The 20,146-nt window shown below is 32.6% G+C and overlaps 2 protein-coding genes and 1 long non-coding RNA gene across 10 annotated transcripts; 1 reads left to right on the top strand and 2 right to left on the bottom strand.

The window, feature by feature from the left end:
* Nucleotides 1–84: 84 nt before the first annotated feature.
* On the bottom strand, nt 85–2,851 carry LOC126867256 (polyprenol reductase). 4 transcript variants are annotated; one of them, XM_050621525.1, is made up of 6 exons: nt 2,685–2,851; nt 1,849–1,942; nt 1,236–1,384; nt 796–984; nt 412–707; nt 85–339 (listed from the first exon to the last, which is right to left on the bottom strand). In XM_050621525.1, the coding sequence occupies exons 1-6, from the start codon at nt 2,824–2,826 to the stop codon at nt 247–249; spliced, it is 963 nt and encodes a 320-aa protein (XP_050477482.1). In that variant the 5' UTR covers nt 2,827–2,851; the 3' UTR covers nt 85–246. The 4 variants fall into 4 exon arrangements, with proteins under 4 accessions (XP_050477482.1, XP_050477483.1, XP_050477484.1 ...); XM_050621526.1 differs by having other exon boundaries at nt 1,849–2,134; nt 2,625–2,750; XM_050621529.1 differs by lacking the exon at nt 85–339 and having other exon boundaries at nt 567–707; nt 796–819; nt 908–984.
* Nucleotides 2,852–3,142: 291 nt separating this feature from the next.
* LOC126867266 (uncharacterized) lies at nt 3,143–5,377 on the top strand. 2 transcript variants are annotated; one of them, XR_007690196.1, is made up of 2 exons: nt 3,143–3,281; nt 3,450–5,377. It is a non-coding gene; the product is annotated as an uncharacterized LOC126867266 (long non-coding RNA). The 2 variants fall into 2 exon arrangements; XR_007690197.1 differs by having other exon boundaries at nt 3,148–3,281; nt 3,465–5,377.
* Nucleotides 5,378–6,727: 1,350 nt separating this feature from the next.
* On the bottom strand, nt 6,728–9,729 carry LOC126867251 (TNF receptor-associated factor 6-like). Of its 4 annotated transcripts, none has more exons than XM_050621520.1 (6): nt 9,656–9,729; nt 8,417–8,478; nt 8,076–8,206; nt 7,651–7,960; nt 7,432–7,580; nt 6,728–7,342 (listed from the first exon to the last, which is right to left on the bottom strand). In XM_050621520.1, the coding sequence occupies exons 2-6, from the start codon at nt 8,471–8,473 to the stop codon at nt 6,745–6,747; spliced, it is 1,245 nt and encodes a 414-aa protein (XP_050477477.1). In that variant the 5' UTR covers nt 8,474–8,478; nt 9,656–9,729; the 3' UTR covers nt 6,728–6,744. The 4 variants fall into 4 exon arrangements, with proteins under 4 accessions (XP_050477477.1, XP_050477478.1, XP_050477475.1 ...); XM_050621521.1 differs by having other exon boundaries at nt 8,417–8,487; nt 9,656–9,671; XM_050621518.1 differs by lacking the exon at nt 9,656–9,729 and adding an exon at nt 9,469–9,649.
* Nucleotides 9,730–20,146: the final 10,417 nt, after the last annotated feature.

The following is a 20,146-nucleotide window of genomic DNA, read 5'->3' on the forward strand; positions in this document are numbered from 1 at the left end:
TTGTTTTATTATTGTCTTAAGTCACATCAATTACACAAGATCATTAGCGGCTGGAGATATTATGAGGATATAACATGTGAGAACTATTGCTTAATATAATTTATTTCAAATGTTATAAAAAGATATACATTATTAACAAGATATGACTACTTCACTTCTTTCATTTAATTATAATATTGCTTCGTAAAATATAATTAAGATTTCTGTAATAACATTATATGTATAATAAATAGAATTTTGTCATACTTAAAAAATATAAGGAAGTAGAATTCTTCGCGACATTGGATAATTTTTAAATGTTTGTATATACCATTTGTGAGTCAGTACAGCAGTAACAGTCTAAAATAAAAGAAAGAAATTATTAATTCAAAGTTACATACATACTTTAAAAATGTTATATAATATTTTTACCTGATTAATTATTACCCAAAGTGTAATATAATGAAAATTAGTACTTTGCCATAAGATAATAGAAAGTAGTATATAAATAATTATCTCTGTAAATTGCAATGAGCCTGATATATACTCAAACAGACCACCATGTGGTATTTTATATGCTGTGGAAGTAATCTTTCTATCTTTATTATATCGTAAGTTACTAAGAATAAAATTTGTCCTGAGTTGTACATATGATGATAGTACACAAATAATAGCACATATTAATTGTAAATATGTAATTCTTCTCCAGGAAAAGTTTCCTTCTGAACCTATATGAGGAACATGCAGCTTTAAAAAAAATTGGCCTCAATTGATTAAAAACAAATTTTAATCTGATATTTATAAGTGTTTAATTACCTTCAACAAAACCATCAGATTCACCTATGATACATACCAAAGATCCTATGTAATGTATGTATCCCAATAAATAATGGCTAATATTCATCATATTATCACTAAAGATACTTACAAAATGTGTTTCATAAAATCGTTTCCAGCAGTGTAAAGTTAAAACCAGAGTTGCTATAAATGTACTTTCTGGTGATACTGCAAAACATTTGTTAAATGAAATGCTTACTAATAAAAGATATTTTTTATTAGTCTTTTACGCCTAATTTTTACGCCTAATAATCTACGCTTAAATGCTCCGTCGTCATTCACATACCGATACACGTATTTCTTTTAATCAAGTCAATTCTCGAATTTATTTCTCTTTCAATTTTCGGCGATTTATTTTCGAGCACTTATCCAGAGTTTAATAAGTAAATTTAAAATTCAATAGCATCTAAGTATTTTACCTAGTGCTTGTCTGAATGATCCCAAACATATATCTAATATCCATATAACATTTTTGGAACTATTACCCGTCCATAAAAATTTACAAATTATCGAATATAAGACATAGCTTGAAAGAGGTGCAGCCAAAACATAAAAATGTTTAAACCATCTAAAATGTTATAAATGATTACTTTTCTAAAAATATTGTAATAAACTAATAATATATTGATGAATTTGTTGAAAAGCTACTTTCTCAGTTGATGGGATTTGAATGGAACTTTTTCTAATCACTTTGTTGTGACGTACATATAAGAAGAAAAATAATATACGAATGCATCCGTATATTAATATTGTTCATGAATATGCTAACAATATTTCTTTCTTAATTAAATTATCGACTGTTAAATATCATAAATGTATATAATGTGCTTAATCTAACTGACGCCTATTAATATCAACAGTACTTTATTTTTTCTTAAAATCAGTAGGGTTCATCCAATCTTTTTTATTATTTTTCTTGTTATATGTACGTCACAACAAAATGATTAAAATGTGTCCCATTCAAATTCATGGGTTCTTCAGAAAATTGGCCAGTATATTAATTAATTAATGTATTATATTATTATTACTCACCTTTTAGGTACTTCTGCATTTTTAATTATTGATTGATAATTAATGGAGTATTTACCGTAACGAAAAGAACGAGTTATCAAAACAGGCAGGTAGGCTTCCATAGAAATGAGTAATAGTCCAAGAATACCCGTAAATAACGAAGCAAAAATAAATATAATACGTATAATATTTATTTGCATTTTATTTTAATTCTTACTGACAAAGTAAATGTAACACTGTCTGTATTCTGATACGTCTGCTACTACTTATTTGTTCCACTAAACCCACTTTCGTACAAGTTAATATACTGGAACAAAGTACATATGTATATTTATGTATATAAGTATGATGGCAACTATATACATATGTATTATTGTTATCTAATCAATATTTCATAGCTATGCACTGTAATGGAACTGTTTGAATAATTATTGTATGTACAAGGAGTATAGTTGAGGAGCACTTATTGGCTCCTCATTTTCATTAATCTCACAAAAAATTGTTTAAAACAAAGGATCAGTGTTGATTTGGTTACAAACTACAATAAAAAAATTTGCTTGATTTTTGCAAATGGCACTATATATTCTTAACTTGATAGAATTATAGTTGACTCCAAAATGAATTCAATGATTCTACTAAACTATGATTTTCACATTATTTTGAGTTCAGAAATTTTGACTTCTATGGTTAGAAACATCAATGTGGAAAATTATTTTATTTATTCATATCTTTTATTTTTTTATTTCTTGATTTTTCATTCTTTCACAGACCTATTGGAAGTGTTACATATTACTTACTGTGCTTGATTCTGACCCGTATCTTAATTATACGGCATACATACGGATGAAAAATAATACCTGCCACATTTGCAGGCGACACGATAATCCTTGCCTCGCACAACAACGCCACCGAAGATTCAGGAACTACAAAAAACGCATAGACAACATAGCCATCCGACTTAACCATAAGAACTGATCCTGTATTTAAAGGGTTATGCATTTAATTCAGAAGTAACTTAATTACCCGTGTTCGCGAAAACATGTGGGTATGGCAATACTGTAACATATACGCTTAGAGTGTTGTTAGAATTAGCCGAGAAGGCAGAGCGATTTAGATGTCGACGAAGGAGTTTAAATTTGACGTCACATAAAGAGAATACAGTCCCTGAAAAAACGAGCCTCACGTTTTCACTCTCGGATAAAAAAAAGGCAGATGTACTGACTAACTAGTCGAAACTCTAAACTCAGCATGGAAAATAAATTAAGAATTTACAGAACAATAATAAAACCAATTTGGACGTACGGAATACCACTAACAGGGACAGCAGTAATGAGCCATATAAACTGGGGTCGCTGTAATGGTCAATGTTCCATGGTATGTCAGAAAGAAAGATATACGCAAAGACCTAGAAATACCAACAAATAAAGACAGCAAATTCCTAAGAGGAATTGATTGTAAATACTTTAAGATAAGATAAAAATAGTATTATCTAAAGTTAGTGTTCTACTTGTCCATTATAGCATACTGTGCAAAACGGCATATTATTGTTGAATTTATTTACTACATAATTTCATTTGTTTCATAAAATAATTTTTCAATAGGGACTAATCAATAATTTATAGGGACTAATTTAATAGGGATAAAGAAACTATACGTGATCGTAAGCATTCAGGCCGCTCATCATTACACAGGAGCTCAAGAACGTATCTGCGATTTCATCCCAGTTTTTTGCAAAACTTATTAGTCAATAATGCTTCACAAGACAAGATGATTTAAAGGATTGCGTATGTCGATGATTATGGGAACTAGCGGCGGAAGCATCTGATGAAGATATACAAAAACTCGTATAATGTTACGATAAATGTACAGTGGTATATATACTAAAGTTACGAATCAAAAAATCTTTTTAAAATGCATTTTTTTGCTGTTATTTCAAAGGAGGTATTACTTTTTGGTACTCGTACATAATACCATTTGCAAAAGTCAAGGTAACCTTGACGTTTTATTGAAACAGCAATTCTTTTCGTAAAGTTATTGGAAATGCCATAAAAATGATGGATACTCTAAGACTATACATTATACACCCTGTATAAAAATTGATGATTTTTCACTATGTCGTAAAGCTTTTTAGAGTTTGAACAACTTTTTGCTATACATATAATTATAGACTCAACTTCAGACACTTCCGAGACATTTGTAAAAAGCTGCAGGTACCACTGTAGTGTATTTCTGCTTATAATTGTGCGTCTATTTGACCGCATACGTCAGTTTGGTTGCCGCTTATCTTCTGTTTGTAACTGTGAGTCGGACGAATATAAAGGATCCGTGCACAATGTATACATCCAAGGATGCAACAAATGTCTATTATATTTATTTATTATTTATTATTACTTAGTCCGTGACTTTCGGCTCTGGACGAACTTTCAGTTTTACATCTCGTATCTATTTCGCTTCTCATATATCTACCTCCCCTCTTATCCACTCTATTATATTGCACTCTCTTAATTATTTTGTCTCTAAAACTATGGCAACTTTTGGGCTTTTGCCTCCTTGCTGTGCTTCCGTATTGTCGTTCCTCCTCGTCTTGTATTGCTCTTCTCTTCTCCATTATTGTTTTTATTTCTGTTAGTCCTTCTCCAGTCTCGTTTAGTATTTTTTCTGTGTCTTTTGGTCCTCCCGTTATTTCGCATTCTTCTATTACATGTCTCAGGTCTTCTTCTTTCCTTTTACATAGCCTGAATCTTTTTTCTCCTTCTTCTTTCCAGTATCCCCTTGCTTTGGTCTCGTTTCTACATCTAAATCTTGCTAATATTTTTCTGTCCTTCCACTTCATCCTCCCTTTAAATATTTTGGTAACTCTTCTTTGGCAATTTTTCTATAATGTATGTTATATTTGAATTCCCTTATCCTTTTCCCCCTCTCTTCTGCTTCTCTCTTTCTTTTTTCTTCTATAATTTGGTCTACTGTCATCTTTTCTTGCTATTTTTTTGCTTTCATCTGAGTTCCTCCATTTCTTACCTCTTCTAGTCTCCTCTTGTTCTTTCTTTTTTTCGAAAACTACTATCTTGGTCTTTTCGCTGTTGAGTTCTAATTCGGTTTCCTTTAAAAATTTTTTGAATCACTCTCACAAAATCGAATATAATACCGCGTTTCGCGTATTCGTTTCTCACTAATTCTACGACACAACAACATGGCCACGATAAATTCAACTCTGACAGCATTTTCCACGCTCATTTTTCCCTTAACATACCTTGGTAACGCTCACAACACTCTTTGACAAGATTAACATATTTTGACAACGTTTATAAACAATTACCCCTCACGCCACGTCCTTCCCTAACGTCACACCATCTCACATATCCTTTAGCTGCTCTTCTCTATCCGTCATCAGCACAATATCGTCTGCATATGTCAATTGACCATACCTTTCTTTCTCCTACCACTATGCCCCCAACTTGTCATTTCCTTAATTCTTCTCAAATGTCTATTATAATTCACTTAAAGATGAAAATCATCAATGTGTTGGGTTTGGGGTAGATCTTTAAATCTATCGTAATATCATTTTATGCCGTTTGCATATAATAATAACAAATTAATTATAAAAATAATAGGCAAATGAATAATTGATATTATTTTACGAGATAAAGTAATCGTTATTATTTTGTCCGTTTTGAGATATTGATAAGTATTGTCGGACGCTACGAGGCGGTCGGATTGGAAAATTTATCCTAATCATAAAATTAATACATTGATTATATTCGTTTTTAATTGAATTTAATTGAAACAGACATTTCTTGCAGCCTCTCATATACATTGTGCACAGGATTTTTACGCTCGTCCAAACAGAACGTCTCGGTTACAAACAGAAGATAAACGGCCGGCGATCAAACTGGCGTATATAATACCACGGCGGATAGCCATAGGCAGAAATATACTGTAGTGATATCAGCAGTTTTTTACGAATGCTTGGAAATTAAACGGGACTGGTGGTTATGTGCATAAGGGAAAACTCACAAGGTTGATTTCTATAACATATTCAAAAATTATCGACGTCGGGAAGGACGGAACAGTCCTATAAGGTCACTAAATTTTTAATTAATTGGTATATTTAAAGGTATATGTCCGCTACTGTATGTACATATCTAAAATACATTGTTATATGTTTCTGAGATCTCGAGGAAAAATATTTTAAGTATAATACATATATATGTGAATTAGAAGTTTTATTTCAATTAAATATTTGTGGACAAATAGAATTAATTTGATCACATTACAGGACGGATTACAGTTCCTTACAAAACACGCATAATTACATCTTACACGCACTTACATACATCTAAAGTGAATTAAAGATTGTATTCAATATTTATAAAAAGGCAACAGATTTTTACATTAAAATAAATATATTTCTTTTCAGCACAACTTTAAGACATTCAATCGAATCAAGTGCGTACTTTCCGATAAAAATGCAAATTTATATGATTCTGAATGGATGCGTTTCGGATTTAAACTTTACTTTAGGAAACAAAATTATAGTCTTCTTTTTTGTGTCATTTATTAGTTTTCGACCTTTAACTTCAGGAATGTAGCGGTTCAAAAATTGAGCGTTTTTAGTGTAATTTACACTCTGAGTTACTTTGCCATTTTGTCTTCTATTTGACAATGAGTTCAATGAGTGGAATCGTTGGTTGTATAAAAATGCACCTGAATGTGTTATATTACTCAAGTTTCAGGTTAAATGATACGCATCTGTGCCAAATTGAAGTTTTAAAGAATGAATGATTGAATTGAATGAATGAAAGAATGAATGAATTTTTACTTGTTATATTAACATAAGGATGGAAATTTCTAGTAAATTTCTTAAAAATGGCTCTAATTTTAGACAAGGAAAAAACCAATGTCACAAACATTTTTAAATTATATTGATATTTTAAATTTATCATACACATGAACTTCTATCCTGAAAATTAAACAATCATTTTCCAAAAAATCAGATAAATCTCGTATTCGCACAAATTCTGTATAACCAAAACTGCGCTTATTGAGTTCACATATTGGTTTTCTAAATGCTTCAAGATCTGGTCTTGATGAAGTTATTTCTCGTATATCTTTCTCCCGATTATTTGGGTGAACCAAAACAAAGTACATTGTTCCATTGAATGGCCAATCTAGACCATCGTCATTTTCTGACTTCATTATATGCAGAAGGAGTGACAGAGATTCAGGATCTTTAGAAGATATATTAATTCTAGCACAAATCTTGTAACCATTAGGGCTCGTATAAAAGCCAGGGCTATAAAACATTTTTAACGAATCATTCATCATGGTTTCAAGTTTCTCATGAAAACAATGTAATCTCCAAATATAAACTCCATTACAACTACGTAAAGACATTTCTTCCTGGCTAAATCGTAAAGAAGTTTGCAAAGTTGTGAGTTGAGTTTTGTAATTAGAAATGCTTATAGATAGTTCCTTGTTTTCTTGTTCCAGCACCACTATCCTTTCATATAGATTCCTAACAGAGGATAATATATTTAATTACAATAAAGTATTTAACACGCCCTATAGAAAGTTTTTATACAATAGCATGCAAAAAGAATTTACTTTAATAAGTGTTGCCATTCTAATGGTGGTTCGTTTTTTTCTATAGAAGTTGTATTTTTTGGTGGAGGATCCCATAATTTAGATTCTGCAGCTATATTATCAACGTTATTTTTTGAAACAGATAGTTGTGTTAATATGTTCAGGATCATCTATGAAATAGATGGAAAGTCATTTCTATATTGTAACAAAATATGATTGTATCAAATAAAATAAACTAACAATTAAATGGATATTTATATTTCCTTCTAAATGTGCATGTAAATCCTCCTCAGTATGAAAAGTTTTCATGCAACCAACATTCTTAAAGGAACAATAGACAGTTTGTGAATCTGCCAAACTTCTTTTATATGAGCATCCATTTATATGTGCTTCTATATCCATTGGGGACATTTTAATTTCACAGCCAAATTGTTGGTAGAGACAAGGTATTCGTTGTTGTGATATCTCTCTGCTTGTATATAAATCTCTGAATAAATCATTTTCAGATTTTAAACTTTTGCTATCAACTGGACAACAAGCACCTTCTTTTCTAAAATATAAAAATCGGGTTCACAAATGTAAAATATAAATATAACATGTTATATGTATATATACATATTTATGCATGTTACTTTAATATAGCTTAATATAGAAATATAACTTACTGAAGCCAAGTGTATATACATTGCGAACAGAATTTATGACCACAAGATGTTAAAACTGGATCACGCAGCCAAGTTAAACAAATAGGACACTCGAATCTAGGTTCAAGGTATTCTTTCAAAGCATCACCACACTTCATATAATAGTTCAGTTACCAGAATAAATGAAACATAATAGGAGTGTTAACACAAAATGGAAAGCAAAGCCTTTTGAGATGTACATTGTAATAGCAATGCAACAAAATCAGTTTTTTACAGTTTTTAACAACAAAGAAAATGAAATGAAATAAATATTACTAATATCTATAAGTTTAAATACAATAAATATAAATGCACATACGTACGACAATATTTTCTTCAGCTATCTTAACATGATCTTTAAAATTGTCCGACTTGGCCATTTTATCTGTAAGAACTTATAATTTACTATATACACAATAATTATAATCTGCAATATGATACAATTCTATCAGCATAAAAATATATCAGCAAATACGTTATTACTTGCAATTATTAAATTGTAAAAGCAATATAATTTATTTGCAACTATGAATAGTGAAGTTTATACAAGGTATTTCAATCAAATTAAATATCCTAATTATTCTTTCTGCTATTAAAGGTAACAAAAAATTTGCTAAAAACTTAAATATTTTAAGGCGTGTGTTTGATAATATTTGCTTCTTTATAATGCAATGTTATTAGTTAATAACAAGACAAATTCAATAAATGATTATATCATAATATTGAAGTGTTCTTGTACAAGTAAAACGAATTTAAATTGATACCATATAAAAATAGTAAATTAGCATATTTTGTTACATGTTTGACAGATCAATAAATTTCTACAGAAAGCCATGTATGTAACTCTACCATTAATTAATATTATATTTGTTTTTTTTCTTTTGTTAGCAAATATATAACAACACATTTCGTTATTAGTAAATAATCTTTAAAATGATTTTAGGGACACGTTTTTATCACGATCAAGGTAATAATACATTGCATCTTATAATGAAAAATGTTCAATCTTTAATTTTGTTATGTATTTTTGCATTTACATGTGAGATAGTAATTGTTCCTTATGTGATAAAGAATAAATTCCACATTTAAAATTGTATTAGGAGATAATATATCTTTCTTTTCTTTAATTTTTTTCTTTAATTTACGATATTTGGCTAGTAATATTGGTTTAATTCTGAGTGTCCAAATGCGTGCTTTAAATCTATTTAAATTGCTCTTAATCATCTTTTATCATCTTTAATAGCAACAGAAATAGTTTAAATATCCGATTCGAATGAGGTACTCTGTATGAAACAATTGCATTGTATATGTATATGTATGTATAATAATTTTTATGTACACATATTTTGAGATATAACATTATGAAGATACCTACAACTATTGTAAAAGATGATATATTTTCTTCTCTCTTTATAATACAATGTTTTCAAAAATATTTAAGAGTTTGTAGGATTTGTAGCCATTTTTAATTAAATTATGAGTCACTTTTTACCACAAGAGCATGAGAAAAACACTTCGATTATATAAATACGTATCATTAGAAAGGAAATGGGTGTACTCACTCCTATGATTCTGGTTGTTTCTGGGCTAGTGCTGCACCATACGGTCAAGTGCTAAAGGTGGCACATGCAAGCATATACAAGAACCTATAAAAGTATGAATCTGCCCTGTTGAGTTGCACGCTAGCATAGACAAGAACCCATTGAGTTCTACGCTACAAGAACGTATTTTAATTTTACGATGTATGGAAAAGTTTATATCTGCTTTTCTGTCCGAGATAGGCAAGTATGAGAATAACAAAATCATATGATAATTAAACTAATTGTAAGTTGCCTAAGAAAGAGGAATTAATTGTATTATAATATTTTTTTAGAGAAGAAAAGAGAATATTCTCTTTCAAACGATAATGGATTTATGTAGCGATACAATAATTTTAATACATTTTCCATACATCATTTAGATTTAACATCAACTCTTGGCACTCTGCATGTTAATCGTACTGGCATGAATATTTTTTTATCGCCGCATGGAACTATTATATTATCTTTTCTTTAGTAAGTACGATCGTGTTTGTTGAGACGAATTTAACGACCTTGCGTATGAGGTCATTTACTGTTGTAAAATGTTATAAATTCGTAAATTCCTAAACAATCAAGTGAGTCAAAGTCGCTAGCTAGTAGCTATTAGCTTCCTGTAAATGCTGTACACAAATATTGAATTTCTTATCTGCCATAATGCTTCTCAAATTGCTAAACATTACTGAATCGTAGAAACTCATTTTAGTTGATATATCTTAGTTGACGTGTTTGAATAGTGAACATGTGTATGATAGTTTCATTTTATTTTGTTTGGTGTTTTGACTTTTTGACTAAATTTCGTTTCTGGGCACCAATCTTTTTCAACTTGTTTTGCATCTTTTGATAGTATTCGATAAACAGAGACTATGACATATCACATGTCACACCACACGTGTGACATCACATCCGAAATATAACAGTTTTTAATGTATTTTAGGGACAAAATTCAAATCCATACAGATAAAAGTCTAGTACACATTAAGAATTGTCAGCAGATGTGCATTCACAGTCAATCTATATATGTTGGTCCCGTTGTATGATGAGATTTATGACCCAGTATTTGCTATTGTTGCAAGGAAAGACGAAAGTAGAAAATTTGAAAATACATGCTGTTTTTTGAAATGTCGTTGTCACGTCCCTGCTTCACACGAGCCGTAACGTGAGACAAAAAAGGAATCCGTCATCACTCGCGAATAGTGCGAGCTACAACTTTAGGCAAATAGAATTAGGAACAGAAAGCTTAAGGGAAACAAAGGATATGGCGCGTTTTTTTAATATCGCAATAAATTAACGAACAAATACACAATAACATTATTGAACAAAATTAAGAACTGACCACCGCCTTGAACGCCCTCTCCCCATCACAATACCGAGTACGATTAGCAGACAGCGAGAGTTGAGAGACCACGATCGTCTCATGCAGTATTAGCGGAGACAAGCAATTATCACGCGCTAAAGGATCAAGTATCGGCATCAGCAAAGGTAACCAAGTGTCAAGGAAAGTACAACTTATCATCAACAGAAATTAATACTGCAAGAAGAATGCAGCAGCAAGGGTTTCTAGAAGGGAAAATCCCAACAATGCGTCCACGAAAACCATATCAGCGGAGAGAAGAAACTCTAATACTTTCAGAATGACACCAACAGAAACGAAGACTGCAAAGATAACTACGTGCCAAAACTCCGCGTTATCATGGGAACAAACTATCACGTGATAATTATCCCATGATAGTTTTAGTATAAATAAGCGTAGCCACTTAGAGTTTAGAAGTCAGTTCAGTTTAGTTTAGCTTTTAGTTTAAGTCAGTCAGTCAGTTTAATCAGCTTGCAGCGGAGTTAAGATTTTGGTTGAGTAAAGATTCAGTCAATTCAGTCAGTCAGTCTTCAATTGAGATTCAGTCGCTTTTAGTTCAGTAAAAATTTGGTCAAGAGTTAATAGTTTAGTCGAGCAAAGGGTTTAGTAGAGTAGAGAATTGGTCGAGAGTCAATTGTCAACGAATTATACGGTCAGTCTTTGAACAATTATATCATTTAGTGCGATTTTTCCAAAGTGCAATCGACGATACATATAAGCAAGGTGAGAGTCTCAGACATTGTAACATTCTCTTCTTCAATTATTTCGGACTTGTACTATTCGACAGATGTACAATTCGAATGAAATTATTCATTGACCATTATCATCAACAATTAAGAATTATTATTGTACATTTAAGCAGACCCTCTTTAAGAACATTAAACATTTAAAATGACCGTTCGCTGTACTAACTTGTGATCTTGTTGCGAATGAAAGAATCGCTCAGATTACGGTGCCTTCAATAACTGAAGACACCGTAGTGTCTTGTACTGCTACTAGTAGAGATATCTACTCATCTTTGGGCAAGACTTGCGAAACCACATAAGTTATCCACAGAAAGCACCGTCGTAAATAATCTACTGTTTTGAAATATTTATCCTTGCTTCTTACGTTTTAAATTCAGGATATTAAGAGTAAACCGTTATTCGCTATTGTAATCAGTGATCCGTCACGACCGAAAGAATCGCGTGGATTACAATAATTGAAGACGCTTACGGGTTTTCACACTTCTCTTCCCACTGTTAGCAGAAATATCTGTTCATCTTTGAGCAAGATTTGTGAAGCCACACTGGTTTCCACGAAGCGTATTATTGTTACAAATAATCTTTGTCCATGTTAAATGTCAGGGACAAGAAGGAATCATAAAAGCAAAGACCATAACGGTAAGAAACGTGTAGAATGTTGGTTTAAACATTAATTAGCCGCCGAAATTAAAAGTGAAGAAGAGAAAGTTTGAAAGGAATCAGGATTAATCATAGAACAAACAGAAATCTATTTTTCTTCGTTAATCTAAAGCTCCATCGCCAGTAGTTAAGATAATAACTATTATCCCCGTTTCATAACTTGCATAGAGAATTAATAATAGAACCTTGTTACTAAACTTATAACTAAATAACTCAAATAAATCACCAGTTAAGAGGATATCGAAAAGATTTATTTATTCCAAGAAAACTTTAATCCTTCCCTTGCTAGTACTCCCGCACATAGCGCATTAGCCAAAACGTAGAGTTTATTTACCAGTCGTATTGATAGGCTAATTAACGCTACTCATACGGTTATACTAATGAATTAGAACATCAAGGATACAACAGTTTGGGAATTCAAAATAGCCCCGCGCTTTCGAACGCTGCGATAAGTTTTTGAATCCATTCGGTTGTTGCGGAAGTAATTAGAGCATAACCTTTTAGAATATTTGGAATGGTGCGCGTTTTAGAAGGCTGCGACAAGTTTCTGAACTTATCCTTTATTCAGTAATGCGAAGGTGTTAAGAGCATGACCTATTGGGATTATCAAAACAGATTTTTTTTTATTATTTATCAGATATCATTATTTCATTATATTATATCATTATTTTATTAGATATCAAACACCACTTACATCAGTCAATCAAATTAGTCAGGAACACGTTCAAGCAACCACTATTACAATACAAACTAACGGCAATTACTTCCAGATGTCAGCAGTATATGCATTATCGCGACACAAAATGACATTACAAAATGGGAACAGTATTTTCAATCTTTAGGTGACAAATACATCGCAGCGGGAGACTTCAATGCAAAGCATACGCTATGGGGCTCAAGCATTAATACACCTCGGGGTAGAACACTAGAAAGATATATTAGAAGTAGTAATCTCAACATATTATCCACAGGAAGACCAACAAACTGGCCGACAGATCTAAACAAAACTCCTGACTTGCTTGATTTTGCAGTTATAAAGGGATTAAAAGCAAATAGATTAAAAATTACACCCAGTCTTAGAGCTTAGCTCCGATGATACATAATAATAGAATAAACAAGCAAACCAATATTTTATAGCAAACCAGAGTCGCTTTGCAATGAAAACCTTTGCAATAAATGGCAAACATTTAAAGAACTAATCGAGAGCAAAATCAACTGCAATATTCCACTAAAAACACCTGAACACATCGAACAAGCGGTAACAACATTGATCGAAATTATACAAGAAGCAGCACGGGCAACTACTATTTATGAACCAAATAACAGGCAAACAAAAATAATTCCAGAAGACATCCTTGAAAAAATCTGAGAATAAAGGAAAGTGAAAGCAAAATGGCAAAAACATTGAACACATGAAAACGAAAAACATCTGAATAAACTTTTAAAGGAAATAGAAAGTGAAATAAAAGATCATAATGGTAACGAATTTTTAAAATTCATAGAGACACTGTCTGCGCACGAGAATGCCAACTACTCTCTATGGAAAGCCACGAACAAAATAAAGAAACCAATAAAACTAAATCCAGCAATCAGAAAAACAGACAACACATGGGCCAGAAGCAGCGAAAAGCAAGGTGAAGAATTTTCCAACCACCTTTGTGACACATTTACCCTATATAATATTAACAACAGCAAATCCAAATGTCATTTAGACGAAGATGCGCAAAATACTAGTACCCTAACTAACAAACACTACACCGTATCTAATATAACAGCACAAGAACTTAGAATCATAATCGAGAAAACAAAAAACAATAAAGCACCAAGAATCGACCTAATCAATGGTAAAGTTTTGAAAAACCTTCCCCCGAAAGCAATACGTTTAATCACAATAATATTCAATGCAATTTTATGAATCCAATACTTTCCTAATCTATGGAAGTTAGTACAGATCATAATGTTTACTAAGCCAGCCAAAGACCCACACCAAAATGCATCGCATATTTCTACTCCTATTGATTTTACTACACTTGTCTGTGATTTTAATAATTTTATTAGTTGAATTGAATACAATTTCTATATTCACCACTATACATCACAGAGTGTGTAAGAAACACTGATTTTTTACACGAACGGTATTTCACAACACGAAGTCTCATAAGATGGAAGATCTACGCTGTATATTCGTCTGTGGTTTCATGTTAGTATGTAACATTACACGTACATATATACAAAATTTGTTCAATTTTTCGATTGTGTGGAGAAATTTATACTCTTCTGTCGGAAATATGCACACACAAATATGAGAATAACAAAATCACGCAATAATTAAACTAACGTAAGAGAGAGAAATTAATTGTGGTGAAATTGCAGGAAAGTTACCTCATCTCCGATTTTGATGATTTAGTAGCTTTATTATTTGTCAGATCATGCCTCGATGCTTTCCTGGGATTTAGACGACGGATTAATTCCATAACTTCCAGGGATGAGAAAGGCTAAATAGGAGGAGACACCTGGAAGGGTGATTGCAAGTATTCAGTTATTTCCGCTGTAATAGTGGAGGAATACGGTTTGAAAACACTAGTTAAGTGACTTGCAAACAAGTTGGCTTTTTGTATACGTGCTCATCCTCCTTGCTGACAGCGAATTGGAGGGATTATTTGCGGAAGACGAGTGAGTTTCCTGGATGCCTTCCATAGTGAGTAGTTGGAGTCAGCTATAGAAGACAGATTAGCAAGATATTTTTGAAAAGTCATTTTTAGAATTTTTAAGGATTTTAGTTAATTTTCTTGTTGCATTATTTAGCTAATGCTTGTCGTCAGGTGTTCTATGACTTTGCCATACTTTTCTAAGTCTGCGTTTTTCTACGATTTTTTTTATTATGTGATGGGGGTATTCATGTTTATTGATAAAACTCTTAGTAGGTGTGGAAGGGCGAATAGCATTCATTACGCTGGTGTTTAAATATTCCGTGGCTGCTTCTATATCTTCATTTGTTTTTAGGGAAATGAAGGCTGATGTTGAATGATTGAAGACTTCTCTAAAGAGTTGCCAGTTGGTGAGTTAGTTATGAATAAAGCCATTAGGTGGATTTTCGATAATTGTTGAGCTAATTGTTGCAATAACGAGAGGAGTTGATTTGGACAAATATTATTATTATAATAAAGAAGTCAAGTAAATCAAGTATTTTGTTAGTGTCAGTGGACTAGTATGTGGGTTCATATGTGGTGAGGTAGTTGGGTCTGTTGGTGTTTATGCTATTCAAGAGATTTTTGCTTCTTACTGTGATAAGTCTGCTGCCCCATTGGGTATGTTTGGCGTTATAGGCTCCTCCAGCTATGAATCTATTGGCCAGGTTTTCGAGGAAGTTATCGAAGTCTTCTTTGGAAATATAATGTCTAGGACAGTATACTGCTGATGTGGTGATTAGACCGTGCCAATCTTCTATCGTTACGTTTGTAGCTTGGAGGTAGTCCGTCTGGAATGGTGGAAGTTCATAGTGTTTTATGCTGGTCTTGATGATAATTCCAGTGCCGCCGTGGGGCTTTCCACTGAGATGTTGAGTATGGTAAAAGTTATAACTGTTTATTTTCAGATAATTTTTATCGGTGAAGTGAGTTTCAGATATAAGCATTACGTCAATTTCTTGTTGTTTTAGGAAGAGTTCTAGTTTATATTTATGCTGAGCTAGACAGTTGGCATCCAAACAGCTACATGTATTGGTTTCATTTTACGTCGGGGCCTATTAATTTATCCATGATGAGTGTTAATAATGATAGTAAGTTATTAATTTGTTCTGTTTGTTTACGATTAATTTTTCAAGCATATTGAAGTTATCCGTGTTTTGCGAACCGGGAACACTATTCTGTGAAAGAACACTATAGATTTTCGGCCTGCTTTGATTTCCTTGAACTACCTGTGTATAGGAGGTTGGAGGAGTAGTGAATTTTTGTGGAATAAGTGGTTAGGCCCTTAACTCTGGCTTTAGGGTACTTATTTTTATACAAGGTCTTGTAGGCTGTGCAACCTCTATAGTTCGCAGGATGCTCTCCTTGATAGAGGATGCACTTCGCAGGAGTTTCTGAAGTGTACTGATCTGTAGAGTGAAGACCTGCACATTTAACACAGCGGGAATTATGGTTACAATGTTTCTGTGTGTGGCCGTACCTTTGGTGCCTTTTACATTGAACTATCTCTTTTTTTACAAAAGGTGTTTCAATTTTTACTACAGAATTCATTAAACGTTTGATGTCATAGACTTCTTTATTATTTGGCTTTTAAATCAATGAAGAATAAGGATAGCGGGTTTTTTGTGATACTATTGCTAATGTTAGTTACTTCATGGCCATGATTTAAGAGTTCAAACTTCAATTCATCTAAGTTAGCTGATGGATGTTGCGAAGTACGACATGAAAAGGTCTTTCTTGTTTCAGTTGATATGTGTGGAAATTTGCGTTCAGGGTTTTTAGTAACTTTATTAGTTTTCTATAGGAATCTGGATTAGCCGGCAAAATTTTAACCTGATTATTTTTTATTTTAAATTTGTAATCCTCTTTGTTAACATTTTTCTCGATTGACTTTATCATTATTTGAATGTCGATGACATCATCAATGAAGATTGGTGGGAGAGGAGGATCTTTTTGCGTATGTTGACTTGTTAATGTTTTAACTACGTCCATAGAATCGTCTGTAGGTTCTGATATTGCGAATCTGTTAGAAGTGGTAACATGGCTTGTTGACGATTCGTTCCGACTAGTGTTTACGTTTTTTTTTAACTATATCTAGCTAAATTTTTTTACTGTTGTTTGTGTGGTTTGAGAGATAAGACGGATTATCCTTTTGCCACAGAGGAGATAGAACAGTGCGATTATAGTTTTGCTCATGAGAGCCTGATCGAATTACTTGGGCCATCTTCGATCTAGTTAATTCAAATTGAAATAACTAGTCAAGAGGCTATGATTTGGATTAAAGATTAGAAGTGTCGGATTTTCCACGAGTAAGTTTAGTAAACATTTGGTTTATTTCTGTTTCAATTCACTTTCAACGGAAGGTCGTCACTTATTGTATTGTAAACTTCACTGAGCACTAGACACATGTCTACACGCTTCGGCAGTCGACGACAGAATGGGAGATAGATTAGCAAGATATTTTTGAAAACAGTCGTTTTTATAATTTTCAAAGATTTTAGTTAATTTGCATTATTTAGCTTACGCTTGTCGTCAAGTTTTCTATGACTTTCCCATACTCTTCTAAGTCTGCGCGTTTCTAGGATTTTTTTTATTAGGTAATGGGGGTATTCCTGTTTATTAGCAAAACTCTTAGTAGGAGTAGAAGAACGGATCGCGTTTATTATGCTGGTGGTTGTCACTTACGTTCTGTTTGTAACCGAGGGTGGGATGGGCTTGTAAGTCTCGCATATGTTTCTTGTACACGGGGCCTTTAAGCTCATTCGAACCTTGATTACAAACAAAAGATAACCAGCCGGCAACCAAACTGACGAATACGCTGCCACGGATGCATAAATATACGCAGAAATATACTAGTAGTGGTATCTGTACTTTTTTGCGAATTTCTCAGAAATTAAGCGAGGCTGACGATTATATGTACAGGGAAAAGTTGTGCAAAACGTTGAGTTTTACAACATATCCAAAAGTCATTAAAATCGAAGGTGAGGCTTTTCTACTTTCACTGTGGTAAGTAACTTTCGCAGAAAGAAGACTAAAAAGAAAACACGCTGCTGATCTCACTAAAGAAATAAAATAGTCAAACTCAAAGATGGTATCCCGCTGGGGGTAGGCATTCACATGTTAGAAATTAAGTTCAAAAAATTTACCAAATGTCCAGCTGGACAAATTGTAAAGTACAAATTAAATAATAATAAAAAAAAAACTGCGGAAAGAATATAACATGTGATTTGTACACCCTGTATATGTGATATTGTAATTGTAGATCGACGTTGATGGTATGAAAACAACATGATGTCAAAAGCTGATAACCTGTTAACAAAACGAATAAACGTTCGGATTTGCATTAACATATCTTTATCTTTATTAAAATCCTGCGTAGAAAATTGTATAGGATAAAAGGAATTTATATTTCCCTAAATTTATTACTAGAATTTATAAAACTAGAGTAATACATTTTTTACCTTCACAACACTCTTAGTCTGTTTGTTAACAATATAGCAATAAATTACGTACGTCATAACTAGATTACGGATGTTTGTGCAAATGTATATGTTCTTATAGAGTTTAAGTAATGAAATGAAACCTGGATAAAAATTTGTTATATGATTAGAAGAATATAAGAATGTGCTTTTGTATTCTGCGTTTTTTTGTTGTATATATTTATATGCAAGAATATATTGCAAATCACGTATTTATATCTCATTAACACGTTCAAATCGGCGTGACTCACCGATAGGCCACAATCTGCAGTTTGCCTTTATCTGATGGCGTGACCCACCAGTGACTCACGTTATTAAGGTTTCCAATTTTAATTTATAAAAATGTAATTTAATGAAAACTGGTATAGAATGTAAATATTATTGGGGTAGGCGTGTATAAAACAATTAATTTTGTTTATCATAACTGTTATTAAATAGGTTTGGGGTTTGATTGAATTAATTCACACAGATTAGTTTTGTATGCTCTGTATTTCATCACCTTGTACATCCATTTGCAGTACACCGAATACTCAGATAAAAAAAACGTAACGAACGGGGAAAAACAGAAGAGAATCGAAAGTAATCGTACCAACCCTGCATGTAGAAACTAGTGATCATACCAACTTGACATTTATCTCAACAATAACTGTGTAAAGAGGTAATTGTTGAGAAAAGTTAGGTTGGTATGATCGCTAGTTACTACAAGCTAAGTTGGTACGACTTCTAACGACGTTCTTTTACCTTAATTAATTGACTAAGCGTATCCTGTGTGTTAAGACGTGTTGTACGAAGCGGAGAAATATAGAGAGAAAAATCGAATCTGTGTGAATCGATTAATTATCAACCCCAAACCTACATCAATTAACAGTAATAACAATATGTAATCAATGTCAAGTAACTAGCAGCTATATATATATATATATATATATATATATATATATATATATATATATATATGTCGGATCACGATTCGAATTTTGGGCGCGCGACGACTCTTCATGTGGACTAGCCATCGTTTCACAAAGCCGAGATTTTATTTACACGTATATACAGGTCTATCACTAAGCTTAACAAATAATAAGTACAACTAATAATAAGTCTAACAAACACTAAGCCTAATGAATAATACGATCTACGAATAATTAAATTAAATAATACTATTAGCAATGTTTGAGTTCAAACGAATTCACGGTCACCGGGATAACTCCTTACTAAGTGAAACTAACTTAGACGCAAATGCGATCGTCGAAAATGCTCGATGTATCACTCTCCAAGGCAATCGCAAGAATGCCAGCCTCGTGGAGATTTTTCTCCCTGTACGATTGCATTTTGTTTTCTATACCCGTTTGGAAGCATCGAGAAGGTTCCAAACGCCGTTGCTAGGCACACTCGTTGGAAGCATCGAGAAAGTTCCAAACGCCGTTGCTAGGCAGTTTCTGCCTGGAGTTTTGATTACTAATACAATGTATGTCCCATTGCATCGGCACCTCCGAGGCAACATCACACGTGGCTAGGCCCGCTCTCGAGGCCGCATGCCGCCACAACCACATTTC

The sequence above is a fragment of the Bombus huntii genome, chromosome 7 (genome assembly GCF_024542735.1).
Source record: "Bombus huntii isolate Logan2020A chromosome 7, iyBomHunt1.1, whole genome shotgun sequence".
NCBI classification, from domain to species: domain Eukaryota; kingdom Metazoa; phylum Arthropoda; class Insecta; order Hymenoptera; family Apidae; genus Bombus; species Bombus huntii.